The 17,366-nt window shown below is 35.4% G+C and overlaps 1 protein-coding gene across 7 annotated transcripts in view; it reads left to right on the forward strand.

The window, feature by feature from the left end:
• The window catches only part of KDM4C (lysine demethylase 4C), a 239,596-nt gene that overhangs the window by 190,566 nt on the left and 31,664 nt on the right, over positions 1–17,366 (forward strand). For all 7 annotated transcript variants that reach the window (XM_041486225.1, XM_041486223.1, XM_041486227.1 and 4 more), the window contains one exon: positions 15,029–15,214. In XM_041486225.1, the coding sequence (XP_041342159.1) occupies positions 15,029–15,214 (186 nt within the window). The remainder of the gene's footprint in view (positions 1–15,028; positions 15,215–17,366) is intronic.

The following is a 17,366-nucleotide window of genomic DNA, read 5'->3' on the forward strand; positions in this document are numbered from 1 at the left end:
TCCTCTCAGGCACTGCTCTGAGGGTGCTGTGCCGGTACATGCTATATGAAGGTTTATACTGTGTGCGTCCCCCCTCCAAAATCACAGGGGTTTATTAGTCTGTGTTGGTTTTGTATGGCTTGATTTTTTGATGAGAAGAGAAGAAGCCAGCCATAGAAGTGATTTTTCTGTGGCAAGCTGCTAGAAGCTTCCTCCCTGCCTGGCAAAATGAATTTTGGGCTGGCTCTGAAAATAGGCATGCTCCTAAGCCAATTAGAGAAGTTAGTAATGCCTCTGTGATGACATATTTAAGAAAGGTAAAAACACGGGCAACTGTCCTTCTTTCAAGGAGTGGGGAGGCAGCCGCCAAGGGGCCATCCTGTCGCAGCTGCTGTGGGATGTTCCGGCATGGCTGCTGGGGGCCATCACGGTGCCAGGAGCAGCACTGAGGCTGGGAGTGGCCATGCCATCTCAGTATGGTTTGCAGTGAACTCTGCCTGTTAGCTGCTTATAGCCGGCCGTGCTGTGAAGAGAGGGGCAGAAGTGGCAGCAGTAGCTTTGGCTTTTGGTGACCTGCATGAAGAGAGGCTCTGAATGTAGCTGGTGCTGCGGTGGCTGGCACTGCGCAGTGCCTGTGGGGAACCACATGGCCAACAGCGAGAAGCATGGTGAGCAATTCCTCTGTGCAGAGCCCAAACAGGGTCAACCTTCCAACACTGCAGAACTCTATAAAAACTTTTCAATTGATAGAACTTGAGAACAAATGAACTTAGGGACAATTTTCTCCCGGGTAAGAAAAAAGGAAAAGGTGAAAACACGCAGAGAGAACAACATGGCCATACTAAGGTTGGTGAAAAGGAGGGAGGGGGAGGAGGAGGTGCTCTGGGCATTGGAACTGAGATTCTTCTGCAAGCCGTGGTGAAGATATAATACAATCGTTTCCCTGTAGTTCATGAAGTGCATGGAGGGATGTAGAGGGTCCACTCGTATCCCATGAGAAAGGGTGGTCATGCTGGAGCATGTGGATGCCGAAAAGCTGTAATTTAGTGGGAAGCTCAGACAGAGAGAGAAGACCCTTGCTTCCACAGATAGAGAAAGAGGACCCTTGCTTTCAAACTAGAACAGCTCATCCTTAAAAGATTACACCCGATGAACTAATTACCCACACAAACTGTTGTGGGAAAACTGCTTTGCCCGTGGGAGGGACTCAGGTTACAGCAGGTCAGGCAGGACTGCTACTCGTGAAAATCAGAACCATGTTGGAGAAATTCACAGAGAACTGTCTCCTGTGGGAAGGACCCCATGATGTAACAAAAGAGACTCCTCTCCCAAAGTGAACTGAAGGAAGATTTTTAAAAGTGACAAGCTGACTAAAAACCCCATGTTTTGACTCCCCGTGCTGTCAGTGGGAAGGAAAAAAGTGTTGAGGGGGCAGGGGGAAAGGTGTTCTAAATGTTTATTTTAGCGCTTATTATTCTTTTAATAAGAATAATCTTATTCTTTTAATTCTGTTAACAAATTTTTTTTCTTTATACCTTCTAAGTTTTGAGCCTGTTTTTTTCTCATAATGCTTTCCTCACCCTGTTAGGCTTTTAATTCTTCTTTTCCCCTCCCCTCCTCTGCTCAACTATAGCAGAAGAGAATGAGGGAATGATTTTGTGTGGGTGCCTGGCTTCTAGCCAGTGTCCAACCATGATATAGTGGTAATGTTGCACAGACCTGTGGAAATAAGTATATTAGTGATTCACAGTTGCACATGAAGTTTGGCTATCACGAGTGCCTCCATATCACTATATTAACTGTTCTATACTGTGGTACTTCAGGCATCCAAATATCCATGTCTTTTTTCTCTAGTCTTGAGTCACTATGTTGTGTTTAACAAATTGACAGTGTATGGGGTGCAAAATTCTCTGCGCTGTATCAGTTCAAGGATAAACATTTAAAATGTGTTTAGGGATAAAACATAGTATACTGGATCAATCGGAGGTTATTTAGGAGCTGAAACAAGCTGTGCTTTGAAATATTACACGTCTGCTCTAAAAATTTATCAAGTTGCTTAGACAAATGAGTGGCATGTTAAAATCCGTGTTTGTTGTTCCAGTCAGACTCTAGTTTATTAAAGGGTTTAGCTGAAGTTTGGACAAGTGATAAAAAAATATTTTCTGTGATAGACAAGTTTCCAAAGTTTACCAATTACTTGGCAAGGCTATGTTTGCAAATTGTTGTTGTATTTCTTTCTGGAAATAACAGCTATTACTTTTTATATGACATGTCTTTAGACTGAGAGGTGTAACTCCTTCCTTCACCTGACTTCTGTAATGTATTATGCCATTAAGACACAATGAGGCATCTTTTAGTGGTCCATTAACAAAGGAGTTGGTTGTACTGTGTGGAGAGAAAGAGAGTCTTCCAGAAGTCTAACAAGTCAAAAAGAAGTTTAGAAAATGGGTGTCAAAAGTCAGGCTATATGCTACACGTTCTTCCTGTTCTGTGATTTTTGAAATATTGTACTTTCACACTTTTCTGCATATTGTTGCTGATAGTCTTTGGTGGGAGATTTTTAAAAATTGCCTTTAAAATTAGATCTGTACTTAGGAGTTTGTGTCCCCATGAATGAGTCCTGCATTAATGAAAATGTTTGTGATACAAATGCAGAAGGAAAGAAGCTCTCCAGATTGGACAACTAGGCCAGTGGACCAGGCCCAGGACTTATTAATTTAATGAAGTTCCGTTTGCACTGGTAAATGGATTATGCTTTTTGGGAAAGAAGAGTATGCAGCCAGATGACAAAGATGCAAAAACGTGTATTTTAAAATCTTAACAAAATAGTTTGCATGCTACATGGGTCCACTTAGACCAAATAGATGAGTCAGTAAACACACTGAACAGGTAATCAACTTACAAAAATTTTCTTTCTGTAATGCAGTTTTATTGGACTGGACATCAAAGTGGAAGAGAGACCAGCTTGACCTTCAATACCAGTCACTGCTAATTAATCAGCACTAAACAAATTAATTCCATGTCCATCAAGGATACAAAGTATTTCCCAGAGCAGGAAATTGTAGAATGGAGAACATTGAAGAGAAAATATTAGGAAAAGTGTAACTTCATTCAAACCTAATCACTGCATCTGAAAAGCTAGTTAAAGGACAGGACATACTGGATAAATTAGAAATATAAACATTAGACATACATGTCTCTATATGAAGCAAAATTTGAGTTGTGTACAAGAAATAGCAGTACGAAATACAATCAGATGTTACCCATAGGGGTATCGCTGTTGAAAATACCCAAGACACACATTCATTTTTGTTCAGGTTCTTTTAGAACTGCATTGTTTCACTTTTCTATTTACTTTTAGAATGAGAAATACATTTGAATGATTTGATACATTCAAATAAATAGTATTCAAAGCCTCTTTATATAAGGAATTAGAACTGATACTGCAGAAAGTCAGTAATTGCAGACCTTTGTAATATTTTTTCATTATTCTGATACAAAATCTATGTTCATACATAAATTTCCACACCCTTCATTATTTGTGGTGAGATTCCCTATGAGCTTCTCACTGAAGTTTTACATGTACATACCAGATATTTTTGATTTTCCTAGGGGTTTCATATAGTATTGCATTTCTAGGTGTAACCATAGAGTGGTCCAAGTTCAGCAGGGGGAGGAAGCCCATCTTTGTCTGAATTTGTCAGAATCATATTCTTAGGAAGCATTGGAACATTAGTCTGTCCTTTAAGCCATTTCTCTTATTATATTATGTCTTGGGCTCCAGTATCATCCATGGCACTAAGACACTGCATTAAATAAATATATATTTAAGCTATTGTATTCTTTAACTTTAACGGAGTTTCTGAAACATGTTTGAAAAATATCTATAGTCTGAGTCCTTAGGACAAAAATAATTTAAATCTGAATGTGTTTGATGCAGTAATAAAACCCAGTGTTGATTCTCAGAAAACTGTGGAAATAAAATCAAAACCAGTTAAAGACATGTGCTAGTTTGGCTAGTATTGGGGTGTATATTTTCTATTATTCTATTAACAAATAGAATTCTAATTCTATTTAACAAAATAATTAACAAAATTCTAATTAACAAAAAACGTGTTATATGTGAAATTTGGCTTAACTGGTAATAATTTATATAAAAAGGTGTTTTCCTTCCCCATTTCCTCCCTTTCTACCTTTCTCCTCTTTCCCATCACTTTATCTGCCTTCTTCTTTTACCCTACTTTTATCCTCCTTCTACCTTTTTTTCCTTCATTTCCTCCACCTTTTCACTCAGCTTTACTCCTGCCTTTCCCCCCTTCCCCTCTTCTACCCTTCCTCTATCTCTCTCTCTGTCTCTCTGCTTTTTTTTCCTATAAATATGAAAAATTCTCCATCTCTTCCCACGTCTGAGCAAGATAAATGAACTAATTTAAAATATTTTCCATGCCTCATCTGTCCACTCCAGAAGCTGTCAATGAACTTGGATTGGGAGCTTTCATGCCAATAGTCTGCAGTGAGAAGTTGAAGTATTTTGAAATAAGAATGTTGTTTCCATGGCAAACTTGGAATGCTTTGCAGCTATGCTGACATCCACATACTTTTGGGTTTATGCAAGAAGGATGATACTTTCTTAACTAAAGAAAGTATATGATACTTTCTTAACCAAAAGGTCATTTGCTTACATGTCCACAATAAAGATATCATACTGTACTTTTATTTTTTTTAATCTCTTGAGGAAAGTAAGAGAAAAAAATTAAAGATGGAGGGGCAAAAACTATTTTAAATACAATGCTTCTGCATTTTTTGCCAATAATTATTTTAACCAGTAAATATATTAATAACTAATATGTTTCAGTCTAGAGAGAACAATGATTTGTTGAATTTTTTTGTCATAGATAAATACTCTAAGGCAAGACTCACACTCTTCTGCGTCTGATTCTCTGAATATTTACTTAGTGAAATTAGTACAGAACTTAGAAATGAAGGAAACATTTAGAAATAGCTTTCTGTTTTTGAGATACTACAACTGATTCATTTTAGATTGTAGAAATTTTATAAATTTCTTATACATGATACATTTTAATATGTCTTAAAAAATACCATACAGTTTTTGTCTGTTCAAATTTTCTGGTTAGGTATAATGTTGACATCAACTCTGCTGAAAAACAAGTTTTGACTTTTGGGTAAAAGCTTCAGAAATAATCTTTTCTTTGTGAGCTATGAGGTTCCTCAGGCTTTTTAGGACCGAAAAGTAAACTTTCTGTGATACAGTGCGTGTTAAACTTATGTGTGTCTTGACCCCATCCTCAAGCAAAAATAAAACTCCGAACAACAAGAATGAAAAAAAGAAGCCCACACCAAACAAAAAGTACCCCATACAGCTGTAACTCTGAAATATCCCTCTATTCCAAGTTTTGACTTATTTGGTTGTTTATATGCTATTTTTATTACTTGGAAATGGCACAGCTCACATTTGCTCAATTTACTGTAGGGATGGCAGATATTTCATGGCCAGTAACATAAGTACACTAAATGTTTTTATTTATCCTAATTTTCTAGTAGTGTATTCTGTCCACAGCAGCTTCTCTTCAACAGAGAACAACTTGACAAGCAGCTGTGGCCTCATTCAGTGTGCTTCACAAGCACAATATTTTCCTTCCCGGAGACAAAGTGCATTCACCTACATAATTCGCCATGACCCCTTCTCGCCCAGAGGACATATACTGAAGTCCATTCCTGTCTTCTAATCTTTTAAGATGCAAAGCAGCACATTACTGTCATGCTATTAGGTAGAAGGAATTTTGATATGCATGCTTTTATTGTCATCAGAGGTTTCTTTTTGAGCCTGTCAGAGATTCTTGTTTCTGAGTATTGAAACTTGAGTATCTTAAATTCTGTACAATTGTCTCTTTAGTAACACTTTTTTTTTTTTGGTGTCTGTATGGAAATACGTTTTTAGTTTATGGATATTACCATACTGACTTGCCATTCTCAAAAGGATAGTTTATTAGATGGTGGTACCTTTATTTTGATGAAAACTGTCTTTGCATTTCTTAATTTCATAAATTCTTTTTGAGATATTGCTAAGAATGTAATCTGTTCAATGCTGCATCCTGGTGCCCTAATTTTAATCGCTATCTTACTAGAATGGCAAATTTCTGTGTGTTTGGATGTGTTTATATGAAGTACCATAATGCAATTATTAAAAAATAAACTATGTAGAAGCAGTGCAGATTTCTGTACTATGTATAAATAATATTACTCAGAGCAATACTTTGCATTAAATGGCAGCTCATGAAATATTGGAACCTGAAATGGCTATACAGGGTCTTAAAGTTCTATATTCATTGTCTGTTAAAGACTCTTCTGAATTGGCAAATTCTACATGTCTTCTCTAAATACTTTGTGCAGCTGTAGTCTATTTTATGGAGAAACTGTCTCTTTTGAAATTGAATAATACAAAGTCTGCCGCTAGAATTTAGCTTGATTGGCTTTGCAGGAAAACCAGTGGGGATCATGATGGAGAAGTTAAGCAGGAATCAACAGTGTGCCCTTGCAGCAGGGGACCGACTGCATCCAGGCCATCATTTGTAATAGTGTAGCTGTGAGGCCCAGGGTATTGATCCATCCTTCCCTTTTATTTGACTATTGTTATGACAGCACCTGGTCTGCCTTTTATTGACATATGGGAGCAAGTCCAATGAAAAGTCATTGAGATGGTCAGGTCTGGAGTACAGAATGTATACAGAGGGACCGAAGAAATTGGGTGTGTTCAGCCTGGAAAAGAGACACCTTTTGCAAAGATTTCACTGCTGTTTATACAGAGGTAATCAGAGGATACAGGCAAGAGGGAGAGGGATGCTTGTTGGAGGTGTGTGGTGGTAGCTTGAGAGGCAAAGAACACAAATCAGAACATGGTAAATTCCAGTGCTGTGAAAAGAGTTTTTTACTATGAAAGGTGATAGTTGAATACTTGAACAGGTGCCCAGCAAGGTTGAAGGATCTTTGTTCTTGTAGATGTTCAGAAGTCAGCTGGATGGGCCTTATGCAACCTGATTTAGGTCTGCCTTGTCGTTGTTGTTCTACATGAGCTCTGGAGGTCCCCAACCTCCGATATTCTTTGGAATAGTTTTTCACTTGTTTTGTACAGTTGTTTTGTCTCTCTGCCACGCAGTGGGGTTTAGAAGTGTGTGACTGAATGACTGTAGTGCAGAAAAAAAACCTGGACTTGACCATTGCCTTAAATTTCAGTAATGCCTATAGGAATCAGCTGGAAAAAGTGCAGTTAAAGTATAATAGTGGGGATGCCTGGAGGCTGCGGCTGTGAGGCAGTGAAATGATGCCTCATCACCTTTTCAGCCTAAATGGCATTTCACAGCTTGTCAGATATTTTAGCCTTAGTGTAAATGGCAAATCTATTCTAACTGGTCTATGCAGATTGGAAGGAAAGTTTTAATAAAAGGCTTTCTTCCTGAAGAATAAAGAAAAGGAGATTCTTTCTTTCCAATCTCCTGTATTAATCTTCTTGAAATTTTGCCCTTCCAATACTAGCATCAATCATTTCTTGTTCATTTCAGGATGATGCACTGAATACAGGCACGGTGCTTCTTAAAAAAATAAATAAAAAAAAATTTAATTCTGTGTGTTTGTTATAGTACAATCTGGAGGATAAAAGGTGAAAATCATGAGGGAAAAAACCCACAAGATCTGCAACATTTCAAACCTACAGGGGAAGAAACATGGTCTGGAGAAAAGATTTGGTTTGTCTCTAATAAAAATGTGTTTAAAAAATACATGACTATGTAAAAACTACAAGATAAAATCTTGAGACTTTCCTTGTAAACTTTGGGCTCACAGCACCTATTACTGTTTTTGAGAGCAGGTGGATATGAAGTGGATGAAGAAGAGTTAGGATGATTAAATTCTCAGTGTCAGCTGATGTATATGAATCTGGAAGAAAGTGGCGCTTATTCTTGTGTTCAGTTAATATGTGCTAGCAGAATATTCCCTATGTACATGGGGATTCTTCTTTTTAAAGAAGGTGTTGGTGATTAATGTTTTCCATTTAGTAATTGGAAATAAAACTGAGGAGATACTAGAGATATGTTTATATGGTATTTTCATCGGTAGAATGTTCTCTATGGTAGGATTAGAGACATCTCAAGTACTTTTGGAGTATATCTGACAGTGTAGAGTGCTAATGGTACTGCTCCATCCTGAAATAACTAGGGACTTAATGGCAGTGCTTATTCCAATGGTGTTGGAATGTCATGAATTTGAGAACTTCAAGAATACTAAAAATAAATATGCAGCAGTTTATTTCTCAAGAGGTGGCATAGCCATAGATATGGTGATTGTGAGACCACAGCTGAAGCTCTAACAGGGCCTTTTATTTCTTACCTTTTGCCTCACAATACCTGTTTTACCAGCTGCTGAATCTGCATAGTGTATCACAGAAGCACAAATCCTTTCATGTACTTTCAAAATAAGTACTTCTTCACCAAGGGTTTTGTTTTCTTTGATTCTTTTTCCTTCTCTTTTAACCTACCATTTAATGACTTTCAATCACACAGGCCATGCTTCAGGAAAACCATACTTTTCTTACCTCTGCACTATATTTTGTCTTTTTTGTCCCTCTCCTATTAATTAAAAGTTATTATTACCTTAACAGTTTGGTTGAAATAATTGATGTATTTATATGTGATTTGGGGAAGTCCTGGTAGTTTTTTATCAGCTGTTAAAATTGTATTTTAAATCAACATATATACCTGTCACAATTTCCATATCTTTTCATGTTTAATTCAAATGAAACAACTTAAAAGTTCATTCATTGGGAGTAGACACAAAACAACATTGTCAGAGTTATTAGAGAATAGGATTACTGTCTCTAATTGCTGCTGATGCATAAGTGTTATGTTTCCTTCTCTGCTGAAATTTACAACTGTAAAGGAATTCTGCCTACATCTAGATAATGTCTGCCATCTTTAATTTGCCATCGCCCCATTCTATAGGCAGACTTACTGAATAGTATGAAATCACAAATCGTTTTCTGCAAGGGCTTTTCCCCCTGAGGTACTGGTTGTTGCATTTGAAATACCAGAGAGATGCAAAATAATCTCTTGGTACTTCCTCTAACAACATTCCTAGTTAATTTTATATAATTGCCTGAACATGCTGAACAATGAAGTAGAATGTATCATCTAACAAACTCTTTCTTCACATGTTCTGATGCTGTCAGTTTCATAGCTCCAATACTCATCTTGGTTTAAATTAATTAGGAATAAAGGGAAACATAAAGTGTAAATTCAGTAATGAGTTTGTTTCCATAGAAACATACCATGCTCTCTGCCAAAATTAAGTCCTGACTTTGTATTCTAAAAGATAGTTGTGCAGGCAACATGTGCTCACTGATCTGCAGATAATGTGTCAAATGTCTTCATCGTATTCATCTTCTGACTGTGCCACGCATCGTTAACAAATCTCTGTGCCAGTACCTTGCTGCCAGCCCTTGCTGTAATCTTTGTCACTTTTATTCCATGTTCTGGCTTTGAAATGGAGAAGGAAAAGATTAGTTTTGCTGTGCATTTTATATTGTAACAGGTTATCACAGCTGATAAGCTTGTGAACCTCCTTCCGCCAATATTCTCTATAAAATCTTTGCTCTGCTAAAAATGTATGCATATCTATGGGTAGTATTGCTTACAGTAGAGCTGATTTTTCATATCTAGGGTGTGGTTATATATAATAGCAATTTTTGCTTGTCTGGTAATATAAATTCTGAAGCAAAGTGGGTTCATCATAAAATGAAGATATGATAAAGCAGATATTATAGAAAAAAACCAGGTGATTTTTCATTAATTTTCTTAATTTTTCAGTAGTGTCTCTGTCTTAATATTTCAAATGATACATAGAAGGCAATAAACCAGCAAATATATAAAAGAGGGTGAGAATATACAAGTCAGTTACTGACTAGTAGTTACTAACCATCTGCAGCAGCAGCAGGAGCAGCAGAACTCTTAATGGAATGATTTTTAGTAATATTTGAAAATCTAATAATTTTTTGAGGCTCTCTTGAAATAGCTTCTTTTTGTAGCATTTAATACTTTACTACAGTGAACTCCTTCACTTAAGTAATTTTGATTGCCAAGACATAGAGATAATTTTGGGGAGAAATTAATACTCAAAATTGTTTCCTAAAATCCATCCCTGGCTTTTTGCTGTGACCTCAACTTGTGCTTATTTTCATAAATCCGTCCATCAGAAAACACTGCTACTGTGATTAATTCATGATCCTTTCAGGGACTGGAATTTTATTTGCAAATACCACTCATTTTGAGGGAAGCAATTTCTAAATCTTTAAATAACGATGCCTAAAAATTATTTGAAAAGTTACCAGAGGGCTGTCTTTTGCAAAATGCTGACATCCAGTTTCCTCAAACTTGTTCTTTAAAATCCATTCTGTTTATAGATTTACAGACTATTAACATTAAAGAGCTATTCTGTGATGATGAAATTCATTTGCAGCAGAATATTTTTCTTTTGGGGAGCAAAAAGAGGTCATTTCACAATCTAGAAAATTGCAGTACATTGCTCTGTCCTATATTCTTAAATCTTCAGTTATATAAACAATTTTATTTATTCTCCAATTCATTTTGCGTCTGGATCTCTGATTAAGATTGATCCTCAGCTACTTTCCCCTCAGTCTTTGCTTTGCACTAATATCTAGCAATCATTAAATCGAAATGACATTCTTCCTAGCTGTCTAGAATTGCTTTAGCTGGTAGGAACAGCTGTAGTTTCAAACTACTGAAAAACTGTCATTTGGGAATTGAATTAGCATTATGGTATTTTAGAAAATGTGTTCATGGTATGTCAAGTTTGTTCGTTTCAAAAGTAGTAACTTGCATACCTAAATACAAGGTTTGTCCTGACAGAGAAGTGTTTGGACCTTTTGTTTTTCAGGAATAGTTTGGGATTGTAAAATGAAGGAATCGTCCATTCTGGATGATTCTTTCATTTTACAAACTTATGAAAGTCATAATTCAGGGAAGAGCTGGGGGGAGAGTGAAACCTCAGTCTTCACAGCCAGTAGTTCCCTTTCTTCTCTTGAGATTTGGATGCCTTTTTCCTTGGGTCACTTTAAGTGGGATTGTTTTAATTCTTTATTTTTTGTACATTTGCATCATCTTCCCCTTTTTTTTTCATGTATCACCACACTATAATAAATAATATTAACATATGAAAAAAGTTTTAAAAAAAATTTAAATTCGCATATTGTAAAACCCCAAGTGAGAGTATGAGAAAACCATTATTTTTCAAAAGCCAGGGAGGGAAGGAATTGCCTGTATAGGCCAGACACAGTGCAGTTCAGTTTACTACTTATAGCTAATATACAATTTGATATGTAGTTCAGCTAATATTCCAAAAGTGTATGCAAAACAGATTTTTTTATAGCTTGCTCTGCTTTGGGTTTATGTGTTCTAATTTTATTTATCAATTAAAATGGATTGAGTATTCGATGTATAGTTTCAAATATGAAGGGGCTTTTTCTCTTACATCTGAATGGGGGACCATGTTGCCTTAATACAGTTATGCAAGCTGTAGTTTGCTTGAACACTGGACTTTTATGTGTACTTTTCAAAATTCATGCCTCAGTTTGAGAGTCATTGTAAAGCTGAGATACATCTGCATCATCCTCAGTGTCATGCTTGTACAAAGGACATAGCACCTTATATAAAATAAGAAAGATATTTCTTTATTTGCAAATCTTGATTTGCAAATTATTTTCCTGCATTCTTGAAAGAAGAATGGTTTTCATAATTTTTCTGGTATTTCTTAAGCACAGGGAGGCCTTTTTTTCTTTTCGTGCATGAACAGTAACATATTTCCACCTGTTCATATCCATGATTTAATCCTTTTTGATACCTAAAGAGTGTATGAGTGTAGCACAAAAGATTAATGTGGGTTTGGAGTTAACTGATGTAACAATTACCCTCCTTGTATTTGCCAGTGAGATAGATTTATTGCATGGCTAAAATGGGAATTTTTTCACTTTCATCATGCAAACTTTGGTCTGCATTCACAGAAATAGTTAAGACCAAGCAGTGTTCCTTATATATAAGAGTAAATTTGAGGCAACTTAACTCTTCATCAAAATTACACTAATTTTACACCAACATGACTGAAATAAGAATGTAGTCAATGGTAATTGGACAGTTTGTTTTTTTACTATTTTTTAAATAATTATTTTGTATTTTAATAATTATTTTCAGTACTTTCAATTTGAAACTCTGAAAAGCATGGTGAGAAATGTTTTCTCAAACTATGCTAGTTTGTCAGACATGTTGTCACAAGTTCTCTTACAGGGAGGGATGAAATTTTACCCTAATTTCTGAGGATTGGCTATGGCTATGCCATTTAATTTGTCACATTTTCAGTTCTCATGACTACATCTCCAGCTTCCCTTTCAGCATTTCTTGCTGTCTTATGTAATATTGATTTTATTTTTTGCAGCTTTTCTACTTCTGGAAGGTAATAAACTTTAAAATATTAACTTCAAAGAGCAACTGAGTGTATATAGAGTTGTAAGTTCATCTTTTTTCTGAAGCTTTACTCACTATGTGGTGTAGTTTTAGATTTTTGCATTTCCCAAGGTGTTATAATACTTTAGTAAGATACAGGAGAAATTTACAACCATATTTTAATGTTAACATATTTTCTTCCATGTGCATGTGCAGCCAGTAATTTAAGGGGGACCAGCATTTCCTGCTGTGCTGTTACAATTTCTTTGGTTAATGCTGGTTGAGCTGTACTTTACTTTATTCCTTTTCCTCAGTCTCTACATTTTTGTTTGAACTGCATTTTCAGGGTGTTTATTTCAGAACATGTGGAATTTTTTAGTGTGCAGTCTTGGTTTTGGGATTTTTTGTTTTGTTGTGTGGTTGTTTGGGGTTGTGGTTGGTTGTTTTTTCTTTGTTTTGGGTTTTTTTAATACTCATAAGTGCTTTGGTCTTTCTTCTTCCATTAATCTGATTGTAGACTTTGTGTCTATCTGTATGAAAAAGCATTCAAGAGGAGCTCTGTTATTTATATGAACTAAGTATCTAGATATTACACATACTAGATGTCAATTGTATTTTCTATCTGGAATTTCCACTTAGTAGGTTCTGAATATGTATATATAAAAGAAATCTCTAAGCTCCCTTGGAAAACAGTTACTCTGCTTACCTGTAAATGATCTCATGCACATGAATACAAACGTGCAACAAGATGTCAGCCCATGAGTGAAATTTCTGAAGCATTTCTTTTAATGGCAAATTGTCTTTACCTCTTACTAGTCTTTAAACCCAATGGTGCTACAGTAGATCTGAATTCAGGCCCCTTTTAGTGAATGATAGCTAAAATTTTTCCCTAAGTGTAGATGCTAGGGACTGCTCTTAATTTCTGCTTGTGCAAAGCCATGCAGGCAGTTCGCTTTCAAAGGGTGAAAGTTCACTTTTTGTCCTCAAAGGGTGAACATGAGGGCAGAACTTGAAGAGTATTTCACATTCAGGTTGATACAGGAACTAGAACCAGTGAGCTTGACAGGGCTAGCCCTTATCAAAAGTATTATTTCTGTCACAAACTGCTTGCCAGAAGCCATTGAAAATATTTAAGTACTGAATTATACAACAAAATTTCTTCTGGTTTTATGCAAAATACGAAAATAAAGAAACAATGGAGAATAAAGTTCTTTGGTTAACTCTGAATGAGAATTAGATTTGTGTTAACAGTAAACACTTTGAATTATTAATCATGCAGCAAAAACGCACAAAAATTATTTTTACTTATGTTCTCAACATAGGCAGATGAGTTTGTTTAGCAATTTGGTGGGCAGCAAATTTAGAAGAAATGGAAGTAAGCAATATTCCAAGAATATGTTTTATTGAATTCATTGTTTTGTGTCATTGCATAAAATCTGTGTATAATAGCTGAAATAATTTCATGATCATCTGATCATCGATAACATTTGTATTTTTATTAACCATGATGAGAGATATCAGAAGATAATTCTCATATGTGATATAAAACAGTTGTCCACAGAAATTGCTGAAGTAATTATTCTATCTAGTATGCTTGTTAATGCCTTATGGTACAGTTCATCTTGTACTGTATATTAGAACCTATTCTCCAGACTTAGTTAACATAGCTTATGTCCCTTTGTCTTCTTTTCCTATTGGCTCATTACTTGTGCCACTTAGAAAATAGTGACGTTATTTTGATGTGGTCTTCTTTTTGGCAAAAGGGAAAAAAACCCCAACAGTGTTTGATACCAGTAAGGCTGTTGACATGGTGTTTGAATATATGACATGAGGAAATAAAGGCTACTGTATTGACATTATGTTAAATACTCAACCAGTGAAAACCAGGCTAAAAAATAGAAATGGTCTTAGGAACAGCCTTCAGCTGTAGAATTATGCATAGGCTTGAGCTAAAGAAAATGTCTCTAACTTAGAGGCGATTTATCCGCTGTAACAGGCTATCTGAGGATGTTGTAGAAACTGTTTCTTGAATGTGTTAGATTAGCCATTTTACAAAGACATATATATTTAGTCTAGCTTCATAGTGGGGAGCTAAGTCAAATGATATATGGAAGTCCTGTTTAGCCTGACGTTTTAGTCGGGCCTATTCTCTTTATTTTTGAGTCTTGCTGTTGTTTTTAGTATCAAAATCATGTAGAAGGTTTTTGATTTACCAATTTTAGGAGGAGTAGGTTAATTTTCAGAGTATGGAATTTAAAATTAAACTTTTAAGTATCTGTCTGTCTGTCTATCTGTTTTCTTGCTATGCAAGTGGAACACATTTAGACAAAAAGGCAAAAATGCTATGTGTTAATTATATTACTAAGTTGCCTTGTAATTAATAACTGCTGTTCCTTTCACTGGGCATTTTTTCAAGATAAAAAATGTAATCATTGGATCACAAATAATTTTTTGGTCTTTGAGTTACTTGCAGGTATCATTGAAGTTGGAGTAATACAGAAAATGTTCTGTTTATTTCGCTTCTACAGAAATGTATCTTCTGCAGGCAGAGAGTTAAGAAAATCTCTGGTGCCTGCATTCAGTGTTCATATGGACGCTGCCCAGCATCATTCCATGTTACCTGTGCCCATGCTGCAGGAGTGCTGATGGAACCTGATGACTGGCCATATGTTGTCTCCATTACATGTTTCAGGCACAAGATCAACCAAAATGTGGTGAGGAATGTTTTCTTATTTGTTAAGAAAAGGAATTGCTGAATTAAAGTATGTTTCCAGAGAAAATGGAGGAGAGGATCCACACTATGTATTATCATAATTCTGTCTATCATATTTTCATGCATAGCAATCTTTTACAGCTTGAAGGTTTTTCATTATGCTGTTACCTAGGAGAAGTGATACCTGATATGCCTAATACGTTTTTTAATTTAAAGTCCTTGTTGAGTATATTGTTCTGACAGCCAGAACAAATCTCTGAGTTCTCTGTTTTGTTAATCTGAAGTATATTATAAATACCAAATCAAAAATCACAATATCTTGCAAATACTCACAGATCCTGTGAGATAATGGATGTGGTGTATATGTAAAATCTTTGGTCTGCAGCCAAAGAGTCTCTTGAAAATATTAAATTATAATTATTGTGTCATCTGGCAAAGTAACACTAGCATGCCATGAAAATTCATGTTATGACTGCCTTTTTATTTCTATTCTGTGCTGAGGAAGAGCTTTTAATTTTAGATGAGACACAATCAAGATTTAGTTTAATGTCTTTTAGTTGAATAAATGGTTAGTATCTCACTTAGGAGAGAACTTTTGCTATACATCTTGGGCTTTTAAAGCTGTGTTTTGCTTCCTAGCAAACCAGAAGGACTTAATGTAGTCTTATTAAGGAAAAAGCTTAGAAAGTTAGTCAAGTTGCAATTCTTTTTCTCCTTTATGCATTAGAAATGAAAGGCATAAACCCAGGTAATGTCTGTGTCATAGATGTTGTGATCTTTAAAGAGCTTGTCAGTGAATCCTTGGTCTTAATGACAAGACTTAACAAGACTACTGAAGAGTAGGATTTCTTCCAAGTGTACTAAATTATAATGCCTCCCAACTAGAGTAATCAGTCCTGAGTATTCAAGCTGCAGCTGGTATTTTTAAAAGGGAATCATATTGTTTATCCCTCTTTAAAATTCTATTTCCATAGAATTGTTATTTTTTTATCGTATTTTTGTTTTCCAAAATGAATGAACACATTAAACCAGCACACTTCATGTGGTTTTAATTTCTTGCAAACATTTTCCAAGAAAATTAGTTTGGTTTGAAAAACAAACAAACTTAAATTTCTATCTGTACAGGCAACTTAAGATACTATCCTTGGATTTTTTGAAAACCAAAAAAATTGGTTGAAAATTACTAGATTAAATTCATGGCCAGTAAAAATAGGGCCAACATTTCCCAAATGTTTCCTAGTAGCTTTTTGAGCCAAGTCTTTATAATCTAGATAGTGGGATTTGCATCAGTCCCATAAATTCCATGCTTTCTTAGTGATTTTCTTGACCTGTATTAGGTAGTGTAAAAGAAAGGAAGCCCCATCAGCTATGGAAAAAACCAGGATTTTGTGTGACTATTGTTTAAGAGGTTGTGTGAAGGACATAGAAAGTGTATTGGAATGAGGCTATTTCATCCTTTCCTGAAACTCAGCACCAACCTTTTTGAAAAGATTCACTATTACTACCCTTTTTCCCCGCTCCGTCTCAACTAAAAGTCAGGTTTGCAGAAGAGAAATAAAAGTTTTGCTTTTGTTTTTCAGTTGGGCCAAAATTTGGAAAGAGCAGATATTTTGTTAAAGAATGTTTTTCTATAAAATTATTAGTTTACTCCTCAGACAAAGGAGATTGCCATATGTTTTTAAATGCTTGGGTTTATACTCTGTCTTTTGGATAATTAATCTAATCACATCTTTAAGCCTTTAGAACTTTTCTCACCATTGGTTCTCTTGTTATGTTTTTCTTAGCTTTTACCTGTTCCTTCATGCAGAAATAACATTGCTCTTCACCATTACGCATAGCAATGTATCTTACTTCTAATCAACTTTTCTTTTTTTACCTGTTGTTTCAGTTTCCTTGCTTAGCAGCAGAACAGGAAATCATGCAAACTGAAATATTATACTCACTTACCAAATTTTTGTGAATGACATAGATTATCTTGTCAGTATGAAAAAAAAATGTCTTCTGGTATTTAGCAGAAAACATTGTTCATAAAGTAAGGACACTATTATTTCTCCTAATTTCAAGAAAAAAAATTTAAAATTGTCTGATTTTTCATTAATATAGACTCTAAATATTGTATCTAAATGCTCAGTGACTGCCTTTGTACTGACTCG

Source organism: Pyrgilauda ruficollis, unplaced genomic scaffold (genome assembly GCF_017590135.1).
Source record: "Pyrgilauda ruficollis isolate IOZ18807 unplaced genomic scaffold, ASM1759013v1 scaffold74, whole genome shotgun sequence".
In the NCBI taxonomy this organism is placed as follows: Eukaryota; Metazoa; Chordata; class Aves; order Passeriformes; family Passeridae; genus Pyrgilauda; species Pyrgilauda ruficollis.